Source organism: Bombina bombina, chromosome 4 (assembly GCF_027579735.1).
Source record: "Bombina bombina isolate aBomBom1 chromosome 4, aBomBom1.pri, whole genome shotgun sequence".
NCBI lineage: Eukaryota > Metazoa > Chordata > Amphibia > Anura > Bombinatoridae > Bombina > Bombina bombina.
Genome location: NC_069502.1, coordinates 1,032,346,327 through 1,032,359,336, shown reverse-complemented (window position 1 = coordinate 1,032,359,336; position 13,010 = coordinate 1,032,346,327). Strand labels below are relative to the sequence as shown.

General features: G+C 39.9%; 1 protein-coding gene across 2 annotated transcripts in view; it reads left to right on the top strand.

The window, feature by feature from the left end:
- The window catches only part of BTBD3 (BTB domain containing 3), a 64,791-nt gene extending 58,914 nt beyond the window's left edge, over window positions 1-5,877 (top strand). For both annotated transcript variants that reach the window (XM_053712144.1, XM_053712143.1), the window contains one exon: window positions 3,536-5,877. In XM_053712144.1, the coding sequence (XP_053568119.1) occupies window positions 3,536-4,568 (1,033 nt within the window). In that variant the 3' untranslated portion in view covers window positions 4,569-5,877. The remainder of the gene's footprint in view (window positions 1-3,535) is intronic.
- Window positions 5,878-13,010: the final 7,133 nt, after the last annotated feature.

Sequence of the window (13,010 nt, the reverse complement as noted above, 5' to 3'; positions counted from 1 at the left end):
TAAAGCATTCAAACCTTTTTCAAACTTACCCGCTATGTTAACTTATTACACGACTGCAGCAAAACTTGTAAATACAAGGTCTTTACTATCCTTTTAAGGGTTTTCATTTATTAATTATCACTGATGAGTGTAGATGCTATTCTTGCCTAGAAAATCTACATTAAGAGCTAGATTTATTATAGCTGAGGTGTACAGGGGCGCGTATACGCGCCCCTGTACGCCTCAGCTCGCCTGTGGCTTGGCGAAATTACCCGCAGGTATTTGGTATTACACACGAGCGCAATTTTGCGCTCGTGTGCAATCCCGCCCCCTGCCCGCGCACAGCCAATCACGCGCGGGCAGGAGCTGTCAATCTCCTCGGTCGAACTCGACCGAGGAGATTGAATTTTGCCAGGTTAGAGGTGGCGAAGAGCGTTATCAAGCAGCGGTCTGGTGACCGCTGCTTGATAAATCACGGCGAGCAAGTTCTTGTGAGAACTTGCTGCCGTATGGGCTTCATAAATCTAGCCCTAAATGGCATGTCTAATGACGTGACGTCAAATCTGTTACTAAAATATTACTAACGTAATAGGTCAGATCTGTGTGTGCGTGGGTGAATTTCAAATTTAAATAGAATCATTTTTGCAATATACTTACATACTGTTTTTCAGTAGTATATGCACATATGCTGTGAAGGCCCAAATACCACACATTCTCAGAGAGCCAGCAGTGACTTGTATGATACAAATTGTCTTTACTAACACAATACACACCAGCTCACTGAGCAGAAACAGTGTTAAATACTGGTGAAAGGGCTCTCACAGCATATGTGCGTATGCTGGTGAAAAACAGTCATAACTTTTACTAGAAACATTTTTACCAATACAAGTATGCTGCAAACGATCTTCTATTTAAAACTGAAATGCACCTATGTACATTACATTTTTTACCTTTTTATCCCTTTAACCCCTTAATGACAACTGACGTACCAGGTACGTCATGCATTAACTTACAGTTAATGACAATAGACGTACCTGGTACGTCAGTTGTCTAAGAGAGTGCTGGAAGCGATCGCAATCGCTTCCAGCAGCTCTCAGGGTATTGCAGTGATGCCTCCATATGGAGGCATCCTGCAATACCCTTTCAGAAGACTCCGATGCAGAGAGAGCCACTCTGTGGCCCTCTCTGCACCGGTAGCGATGGTGCCGGTTCGTTGGTGGGTGGGAGCATAACAGGGAGGCGGGTGGGCGGCCCATCGCTACCCGGCATCCGGCTCCTGTAAGTGCAATGTGCACGCCGGGTGCCGGGAGCGTGCGGGGGCGCGCGGGGGCGCGCATGCGCGCGCGCGATTAGCTACCCACTGACACCAATGAGGAGGGAAGAGGGGGGAAAATAGAATAAAATTAATAAATATATAAGGATCTGGGAGGGGGAGGGGGTTGGGGTATTGTGGGGGGCTGCTACACTACAGAAAACATTTAAAAATGGCAAAACAGATAAAAAAAACACTTGTTTTTGGGGCAAATTGGGTACTGGCAGACAGCTGCCAGTACCCAAGATGGCGGCAATTAGGTAGGGGAGAGGGTTAGAGAGCTGGGGGGGGGATCATGGAGGTTGGGGCTAAGGCAGGGGTCCATCACAGCTAAAACATTTTATTTTTTTTTATTAAAAAAAAGAAAAACTCCTCCTTTTATTTAGTACTGGCAGACTTTCTGCCAGTACTTAAGATGGCGGGGACAATTGTGGGGTGGGGGAGGGAAGAGAACTGTTTGGGAGGGATCAGGGGGTGGGATGTGTCAGGTGGGAGGCTGATCTCTACCCTAAAGCTAAAATTAACCCTGCAAGCTCCCTACAACCTACCTAATTAACCCCTTCACTGCTGGGCATAATTTACGTGTGGTGCGCAGCAGCATTTAGTGGCCTTCTAATTACCAAAAAGCAATGCCAAAGCCATATATGTCTGCTATTTCTGAACAAAGGGGATCCCAAAGAAGCTTTTACAACAATTTGTGCCATAATAGCACAAGCTGTTTGTAAATACTTTCAGTGAGAAACCTAAAATTGTGAAAAATGAATTTTTTTTTAATTGTTTGCTCGCATTTGGCGGTGAAATAGTGGCATAAAATATATCAAAATGGGCCTAGATCAATACTTGGGGTTGTCTACTACACTACCCTAAAGCTAAAATTAACCATGCAAGCTCCCTACAACCTACCTAATTAACCCCTTAACTGCTGGGCATAATTTACGTGTGGTGCGCAGCAGCATTTAGCGGCCTTCTACTTACCAAAAAGCAACCCCAAAGCCATATAAGTCTGCTATTTCTGAACAAAGGGGATCCCAAAGAAGCATTTACAACCATTTGTGCCTTAATTGCGGAAGCTGTTTGTAAATAATTTCAGTGGGAAACCTAAAGTTTGTGACAAAATTTGTGAAAAAGTGAACTTTTTTTTTTATTTGATGACATTTGGCGGTGAAATGGTGGCATGAAATATACCAAAATGGGCCTAGATCAATACTTTGGGTTGTCTTCTAAAAAAAAATATATACATGTCAAGGGATATTCAGGTATTCCTGACAGATATCAGGGTTCCAATGTAACTAGCGCTAATTTTGAAAAAAAGTTGTTTGGAAATAGCAAAGTGCTACTTGTATTTATGGCCCTATAACTTGCAAAAAAAGTAAAGAACATGTAAACATTGGGTATTTCTAAACTTAGGACAAAATTTAGAAACTATTTAGCATAGGTGTTTTTTGGTGATTGTAGATGTGTAACAGATTTTGGGGGTCAAAGTTAGAAAAAGTGTGTTTTTTTCAATTTTTTCCTCATATTTTATATTTTTTTTATAGGAAATTATAAGATATGAGGAAAATAATGGTATCCTTAGAAAGTCCATTTAATGGCGAGAAAAACGGTATATAATATGTGTGGGTACAGTAAATGAGTAAGAGGGAAATTACAGCTAAACACAAACACTGCAGAAATGTAAAAATAGCCATTGTCATTAAGGGTAAGAAAATTGAAAAATGGTCCGGTCATTAAGGGGTTAAAGGGACAGTATACACCAATTTGCATGTAACTGCATGTAATAGACACTACTATAAAGAAGAATATGCACAGATACTGATCTAAAAATCTAGTATAAAACCTTTTAAAAACTTACTTAGATGATCCCAGTTTAGCACTTTTGAAAGGTTAGGCTGGGACACCCACTGAAATAGCCTGGAAAGTAAAAAGAGCAGACGCTCTCCCCCTCCCCTGCATATGGAAAAACCCTTTACGCAAACATGAGCAAGCTGGAGTAGGTAGATAACAGTCTACTTCTAAAACTTTGGGGCTTGGTTAGGAGTCTGAAAATCAGCACAATGTTATTTAAAAATAAGCAAAACTATACATTTAAAAAAAACAAAAACAAAAAAACCTGTATGGGCTATATGAACATTTAGGCAAAGAAAAATCTAGTGTACAATGTCCCTTTTTAATGTATTTCTCATTTAATTTATTTTAAATTTAAATGTCCCTTATTAACATACATACCTGCTTATTTTTTTTTAGATACTTGTACTGCGATGAAATTGACTTGGCTGCTGATACAGTTCTGGCAACTCTTTATGCTGCTAAGAAATATATCGTCCCTCACCTTGCCCGAGCATGTGTTAACTTCCTAGAGACCAGCCTCAGTGCAAAGAATGCTTGCGTTCTTCTCTCCCAGAGCTGCTTGTTTGAGGAGCCTGATCTGACCCAGAGGTGCTGGGAAGTGATTGATGCACAAGCAGAACTCGCTTTGAAAAGTGAAGGGTTTTGTGATATTGACTTTCAGACACTAGAAAGTATTCTCAAAAGAGAGACTTTAAACGCCAAAGAAATAGTTGTCTTTGAGGCAGCTCTTTGTTGGGCAGAAGTTGAATGTCAACGGCAAGAATTGACAGCGTCTATTGAAAATAAACGGAAGGTGCTGGGCAAAGCTCTCTACTTAATTCGGATCCCTACTATGGCACTCGATGACTTTGCCAATGGAGCTGCGCAGTCTGGAGTATTGACTCTAAATGAAACAAATGACATATTTCTCTGGTATACAGCTGCTAAGAAACCAGAACTGGAATTTGTAAGCAAAATAAGAAAAGGGCTAGTCCCTCAAAGATGCCACCGATTTCAGTCCTGTGCTTACCGTAGTAACCAGTGGCGGTACAGAGGCCGATGTGACAGCATTCAGTTTGCTGTGGATAAAAGAGTGTTTATTGCAGGTTTTGGACTGTATGGATCCAGTTGTGGGTCAGCAGAATATAGTGCCAAAATTGAATTGAAACGTCAGGGAGTACTATTAGGACAGAATTTAAGTAAATATTTTTCAGATGGTTCTAGCAACACTTTTCCTGTCTGGTTTGAGTATCCTGTCCAGATTGAACCTGACACTTTCTATACAGCTAGCGTGGTGCTGGATGGCAATGAACTAAGTTATTTTGGGCAGGAAGGGATGACCGAAGTCCAGTGTGGAAAAGTAACTGTACAGTTTCAGTGCTCATCAGATAGCACTAATGGGACCGGTGTACAAGGAGGACAGATTCCAGAACTCATTTTCTATGCCTGAAAAATATATTTTGCTTATGAAGTTTGTACATATCTTGCACTTTTTTCTTCATTTGAATTAGATCAGGAAGAGTCAGAATGTTATTTGTATTTGCAGTACCAGAAAGAAAGCTATCTATATTTGTTTTGTTTTGATGGTGACACTTTTATACATATATTTCCGTTGTACAGCAATAGTATAAAAGTAAAGGCACTTTTAAAAATCATCTTTAAACATTTCATTAACTTTAAAGATGGCTTTAAAGAAAAGTATTTTGATAACTTCATTCTACCTATATAATATAAATGATAGGTTAACTACCTGAAGATTATAGTAGATTTATTTATATAAAATGCATTAAGAGATTGCCAAATCACATTTAAAGGGACTTTTTAACCAGCTTGCAGCCAACCCCAGATATTTTATAGGAATAATTCATGGACAGTGGAAGGCACTGATGTCTTTAGTACATTCAAGCACATATGAAATATGGCTTCAATGCAGAAAGCTGTCTTTTTGTTTATTATTTCAGACCCTTAGCTTTAATATGGCCCTTTATATTCTTTTATTAGTACAATAACGAATTTCAGGTTAAAGGGGCTGCCACAAAAATGGTAAGGGACACTACCTCTCATACACTAAAAGCATAATCAGTAGTTGAGCTACTAATATGGTTTGTCAGTATTGAAAAAAAAATGTTTTTGTTTTTCCTCTTTTGCTTTCTTACAATTTCATGCTCTTGTACAAAGTTTTATGATACCAACGAGAATCTCTCTTCCCATAAAACATAGCTGGAATTATAGCCTGACGTCATTTTAACTAAATCAGGAAGAAAAATAAGACTAATCTTAAAAAATATAGATCTTATTTTGTAAATCTAGCCATTCCATATCTTATTAATGAATATATCTATAAATGACATAAATAATGTAGTTAGGGAAGTAAAATACTCAAAAATGTGGGGATTATTTTTTAATAATATTGTTCATATATTTTAAATCGTAAAATGTAGTGTAGTTAAAAAAAGGAAAATGTTTATTGTTACTAATTGGTTATTTTCTTCACGTTTACATAATATTGCAAATAAGTTATTTTGCTTTCTAAATTTCTGGTCTAGTTGGAACAGTGAAACTACAGGGTACATTGTTGGTATATACTTCTGTTACAATGTATATGCGCAAATATGTGATTATTTTATGCCAGGATGACATGGAATTAGTGGTTTAATGTGTTACGCATTATGTTTGCAGAACATAATTGTCTTTTGAATTTCTATTTGTCATTCTTTTATGAAAATTATTATAATAAAATTATCCTCATCTTTGTAAAATGTTCTGCCCCCAATCCAGCAATGATTTATTTATTTATTTAAAATTCAAAAAGGCAGAGATGATGCAACCAATCAGGTGCTGCCGTTATGGTCTGTGGAAAAGATGACCCCCCACAAACACACAATTAGGGATAAGTTTATTCATTTAAATGTGCAACATATATATATATATATATATATATATATATATATATATATATATATACATACCAACAAATAAAACTGTGTGCCAGCCCACAAGCAATACACTTCAGTTAGTACATAATTTGTATGTCTCTTCTTGATGTTTAATTGTTTTATCTTCAGCAGACACTATTAACCAAAACAATTAGAACCCATTGTGCCTTTTGGCAGATACATAAAATAATAAATATATATAATGTCCACAGTATCACAAATAACAAACCTCCATTTGAGAAGATTCAAGCTTGAACCAAAATGTTATGGGTTAAGGCCCTATTTTGTCTCTCTCTTTTTCTCTTTTTTTATCTTATTACTTATCACCATGAGTGTCCAGGTTGGATTTTGCTCTTTATATCCAAAAGTAAGCACCTACTTGAGCCATATTTAAAATGATGTGCAGCTAATTTGGATGTTACAACAACTTTTTCCTGCTGCACATATTGGCACTGACTTAATTGTGCCTTTATTTATTCCTCCCCACCCACAAGGAGAAATTCCTACAGACACATTTTGATTTTCACTATTTTAATCATGTTTATGTGGTTTATGCCTTACAGAGCTTCTGAGCACTCATTCAAAATCCCAACTATTCACTAACTGCTTTTTATTGATGGAAATTTACCAGGCTGACGGTGTTATAAAAGTTTCAGGGCTTTTGCATGTAAAACAAAATTTTTGTTCTAAATGGAAAGAGTCCACAGCTGCATTCATTACTTTTGGGAAATAAGAACCTGGCCTCCAGGAGGAGGCAAAGACACCCCAGCCAAAGGCTTAAATACTCCTCCCACTTCCCTCATCCCCCAGTCATTCTTAGCCTTTCGTCCCCGGAGGTTGGCAGATAAGTGTCAGAAGTTTGTTTTGTCTCTTATGGAGGGTAGTACTCTTTGACATGGGACGGAGTTTTAAGTAATCCTATCAGTCTCTCAGTGAGAGCCTGGATGAAAGTTGGAGTCCGGAGATGCAGGGAGAGTCTTTCTGTGAAACCATCCTGACTCATATTAACAGCTCCACAAGCAACCAGCGTTGTCTAACTTCGCTTCGCTGCCTGCTTTCTTCTCTCAAGTCTACGTCAGAGGCGCTACTACTATTCGTCACACTTGAAGGGCCGTGTTCATGTTTCATGGCGTAGATTCCGGTAAGATCATTTTATTTTACTTCATCAGAATTTACTGTAACTTATTAATGTTTCCCGTAAGGAACTATCTTGCGGGACTTATTAAGTATATTTATAGGGCCTCAGTGAGGCTCCTTTGGTATCTTGGAATCGAGGGTTAATATCTCCTGAGGGAGATTATTGAACAGGGGGGTTTTAATCATGTTTGTTATGTGATTCAATCTGCTTATGTGTAGTGTTAACTGGGCTCTTGGCTTAGAACATAAAGGCCTTTGGAAGTGACGCGACTTTATGGTTGGGAGCGCTTTTTTTGGACTGAACGGTTCACCTTGTGACTTGGACGTGTTTAATCTGGATTGGATGAGACTCTTAAGCGCTTGTGCTTAATTACCCAATAAGGAAAGATAGTCTTACTATGTAGTTGGATTCAATGAGATCTATTTATTTTTAGAATTATAAATACATACAAAAAATTTAAAACAATAGAAATTGATTCTTAAAACAAATCTAACTGGTTGGCCAACCATACAGTGTGAATAAAATGCTATAATATGTTTATCAATGATATAATATGTTTATCAATCCCTGTTACTTAGTGTATTATACAAACATATCTGTATATTTGAATTTTTGAATTTTGGTTTAACCCCTTAAGGACCAGCGACGTACCCTGTATGTCGCTGGCCTTTTTTTGGGACTTGATTATTTTATAGCGCGGTCTTGCCACCAGCGTTGAGACTGCTCTATTCCACAAAGCCTGCTGGAGGGAGGGAATTAATAGCGTGTTCTTGCTAGACTTGTGCTATTATGTCCTGAAAAAAACCTTAACGAGCAGTGACATACAGGGTACATTGTGGTCATTAAGGGGTTAATTGCAGATATTTTTTATGGATTTGATATAGTGGACTTGTGAAGAAGTATGGTATTCACAAAGAATATTCGCAATATTAATTCTTAATTACCATATTTACCATATTCGTTTGTTTAAAGCTGAACATACATAATTAAAATAGTGTCAATGGTATTAACATTAGTAACAAATAATAAAAGTGAAACAAAAGTAAAGTGATACAGTAAAAATCGTATAAGTTATGAAAGATAAAGTCTTTCTGCCGTGATCGTTAGAGTAATTGTTAATTGCTTTTTGTTAAAAGCGCTGTTGTTAAGTCCTCCGTGGGGATAGTATGTGCGGGTGTGCTGCAACACGTTTTTGTCTAATTGCTATATATATTGCGATTATAAGTCACTGTTAAGTAGTTTTGGTTATCTGTCCTTCACATTAACTTGCTTAGTTGGTGTAGGTATAATAAATCTTACCCGTTGTTTCTTTTGGGATACTTTGTATCTGGTCTAGTTTCTTTTTGTACCCAATTCAATCTTTACTGTGATAAATGTGGATCGGAAGCCGGGATAGCCGCTGCCGGTGTTGTAGTGGTTTCAGTATGTCGAGTTGGTTTGTCTCTGCGATTACACACACTTGAAGGAGTAGATGCTGGGGTATTGTGGTAGTGTGCTTTAACAGTTAATCCTTTCGTCAGATGGCTGGGCTTTTTGCCCGGTTCAGGTTTTCAAAACCTCTTGAATTGTTGCGAATGTGTTCTGTTTAGATCCGTACTCTATTTGTTTCAGAGTATCCGATCTGCAGGTGTCCACAGGTTTCTTTAGGCCCAATTTTAGGTAAGGTATTTCAGTTCTTGGCAGTCCTTTAAAAGGAGGACTAGGTGCTTTGAAGGTTGTTCTTGAACGCTTCAGAATATCTTTCAAGCGTATTTGTTGGTCCGTGGTTTGATGTAGTCTTAGCGGTCCACTTCGAAAGTGGACTATGAAAATGTTTATCAAGCTGTATTAATCAGCTGAAACACGTTGCCTACTCCTTGCTACACTAAACATTTTCATAGTCCACTTTCGAAGTGGACCGCCAAGACTACATCAAACCACGGACCAACAAATACGCTTGAAAGATATTCTGAAGCGTTCAAGAACAACCTTCAAAGCACCTAGTCCTCCTTTTAAAGGACCGCCAAGAACAACTGAAATACCTTACCTAAAATTGGGCCTAAAGAAACCTGTGGACACCTGCAGATCGGATACTCTGAAACAAATAGAGTACGGATCTAAACAGAACACATTCGCAACAATTCAAGAGGTTTTGAAAACCTGAACCGGGCAAAAAGCCCAGCCATCTGACGAAAGGATTAACTGTTAAAGCACACTACCACAATACCCCAGCATCTACTCCTTCAAGTGTGTGTAATCGCAGAGACAAACCAACTCGACATACTGAAACCACTACAACACCGGCAGCGGCTATCCCGGCTTCCGATCCACATTTATCACAGTAAAGATTGAATTGGGTACAAAAAGAAACTAGACCAGATACAAAGTATCCCAAAAGAAACAACGAGTAAGATTTATTATACCTACACCAACTAAGGAAGTTAATGTGAAGGACAGATAACCAAAACTACTTAACAGTGACTTATAATCGCAATATATATAGCAATTAGACAAAAACGTGTTGCAGCATGCCCGCACATACTATCCCCACGGAGGACTTAACAACAGCGCTTTTAACAAAAAGCAATTAACAATTACTCTAACGATCACGGCAGAAAGACTTTACTTTTGTTTCACTTTTATTATTTGTTACTAATGTTGATACCATTGACACTATTTTAATTATGTATGTTCAGCTTTAAACAAACGAATATGGTAAATATGGTAATTAAGAATTAATATTGCGAATATTCTTTGTGGATACAATACTTCTTCGCAAGTCCACTATATCAAATCCATAAAAAATGTCTGCAATTAAACCAAAATTCAAAAATTCAAATATACAGATATGTTTGTATAATACACTAAGTAACAGGGATTGACAAACATATTATATCATTGATAAACATATTATATCATTTTATTCACACTGTATGGTTGGCCAACCAGTTAGATTTGTTTTAAGAATCAATTTCTATTGTTTTAAATTTTATTGTATGTATTTATAATTCTAAAAATAAATAGATCTCATTGAATCCAACTACATAGTAAGACTATCTTTCTTTATTGGGTAATTAAGCACAATCGCTTAAGAGTCTCATCCAATCCAGATTTTACCCCCACTTTGAAGTTTGTGAGATTACTTCTTCGAGACTCCCTAGCTTTTACCCCCACAGCGCATAGTTTATTAACCCAACACACCAGACTTGGACGTGTTTACATTCCGGTCGTCCATTTCCGCATTCCTGAACGTGTGGCTACTGAAAAATTAGAGTCTGCTTGTGTCTGGTTCTAGAAGGTGGTGAGTGCCCCAGCCATTGTGGGTGTCAGGTGCCATTTACGTTTTTTTTTTAGTCCATATTATTATTATTATTATTCTCTATCTAGTTATGGAGGATTCTGATGCTCAGACTGTTCAAATTTCAGATTCAGATTGTTCGACTTGTGAAGAATGCGAATTGGCCCCGTTGACACAGGTCAATCAGTTATGTTAGATATGCCGTATTAGAGCGCCCTGTTCCTCGGGCTCGCGGAATCGGGGGTCTGCTGAGCCATCCGTCACTGGGGGTTCTGTGGCGAGTCCCCTACTGCTCCCTATTACTACACATGCGGGTAACCCAGATTACGTTTATCCCTCCTTACAGGGCGGCTTGTTCCCCCCGGCGGTTTGCCACTCGTTTTCGCTTTCACATATTTTTGGCAATTATGCATCTGCAAAATCCAGATGTTTATTTGCATTTGTGCTCGTGCCCGATCGTCCCAGGTCTACCGTCCTTGGGTGGGCCTATATAGTTCCCTGCGAGTGTAGCTGTCCCTGAGTGTTGTGCCTTTCATTACAGAATAGCGCGTCTTTGCGTTTTTACTTCGACACATTTTTGAGTTATTGGAGGATCCTATCCTTAATGGATACGGGATTCTGCAGTATTCTACTTCGAGTGGCTCACCTCATTAGACGTGGGGATGACATAATTTCCAAATTGTCTGCTTATTGAGATCTTTCCAAGTTTTTTGTTGGAAGATCATGGTTCCGTTTGGCTGGTCCTGCGGATATGCCTGTTTTCTTCCTGGGCATTAAACTACGGGTTGCCTTATATTTTCTTTTATCCGGTTAGGATGTCTTTTAATTTCGATTATGTGTTTCTTTCGGGAACTTCTGGGATCAATTATCTCTGGTTGCTTCTTCTGAAACTTGTTAAGGGACAAGTTAGTCCTAGGTTGTCTGTTTTACCTTCCCCTCTGAGGGAGGATTTAGTCAACTTGACAGTTATGACCCCAGCTGCAGCTGGTCCTGATGGAATTCAGCTCTTCTGTCCTGTGGCTTGTTCAGACATGTGGCGCCTGTTCTGCCTGGCTGGTCCGGTGGGGTGCTGAGTGCTTACATTTTTATTTGTGTGTCTTCTTGTTTTTCTTTACAAGTTCAGCTGAACACTCTAGAAGGATCCGTATGACTGGAAGGATTGTGTTAGCCCTTATTCAACATTCAATCTGGTGACCGGATCAGTGGAGTTCCGCTGCGTCACTTTCTTTGCTCCGATTTCTTCAGGGCCTAGAGTTTCTTTCCTCTCTGGGGAGGATTGGGAGATTAGCGCCTCCTTACCGCTGAGCGATTTGGCCTTCTAAGGCTCTGGAATTGTCCTTGGACTTGTTCCTGCTGTTGTCCTCTTCTTGAGACCTTGCGGGCTTCGTCCATTTCTCGGGTTCCTTAGGAGGACCTGGTTCCCTTTGGGAGTTGGTTCCTTTGTAGGGACGTGGGCAGGGTGGTCTTCTTAAGCTCTGTTGAGGGTTTCTTCCCCGTAGCTGGGGGATGCTCCTTCTTCTCCTCCTCTGATGTGGAGGCTAGCCTTTGTTCGAGTGACTTTGTCCTCAAGATATCCCCTTGTTCTTGGTCATAGGTGGCTGTTTCACCTAGGGCTCTAGTAACCTTGTTTCGGTCTTTGCTTCCTTAGTTCCTTGGAGCATTGGACTCTGGCAAGGCATGGTCTCGTCTTCTGGTCGGGACTTGCAAGTTTTTCCTCGTTGTCCATTTTACTTTGGACATTGTATGGCATCTCCCAGGGGTCTGGTTTTATTTTGGGGGATTTCAGTTTCTGGGTTCTTGTTTATTTGGTGGACTCGGGCCTCTCCTCGCTCTGGCTCTTCCGGTGGATGTGTTTTTCACTCAGCATTTCCTTTGTAGATCCCGTTGCGGGTTGTACCGGACTGTTAGGATCTAGAGCTGGTCCGGGGTTCCCCAGTTCCAGGAAACTTGGGTGGTGTCCTTTGGTTGGGCTGGTTGATCTGGTTCAGTAGACCAGGTTTTTCTGGGTTCCGATGACTTTGCTGCTCTGCAAGCAAAGGGATTCGCTGTGGAACCACTGCAGCTATGGCACCTTGTTGTCTGTGTGCTAGCCAGTTAGATTTTCAGGGGATTCCTTCCAGGTCAGGGCATTGGAGATTTGTTCTCTCAGTTCTGCCTACGGCTGTGTCCTGATGGCAGGTGCTCTGTCCTTCTGGTCCATTTTCCAGCCCCCCTTTGTCTTGGGGGGCTTATATCCTTCTTTCAAAAGTGTGGTCCCTATCTTAGGGCTTCTCCTGGCTTCAGGAGGTCAGGACAGACTGGTTAACCTATTTCGGAGAGAGGTACACTTTCTGGGTTGTTCTGTCCATTGGAGAGTTGCTAGCTCCGCCTTGAGTTTATGTTGGGCTTTTCGCTAGACCTCTAGGTCTACGGTCTTGTCGACGGTCTCCATGTGGTATTTCGGGTTGACACCCAAGCACTATTGTAATGGCTGTCCCATTTTTTCCGCTCATTTGAGCCTGGGGTTTTTCTGGTCCCCTGGTTTCAGACCTGCCGATGCTT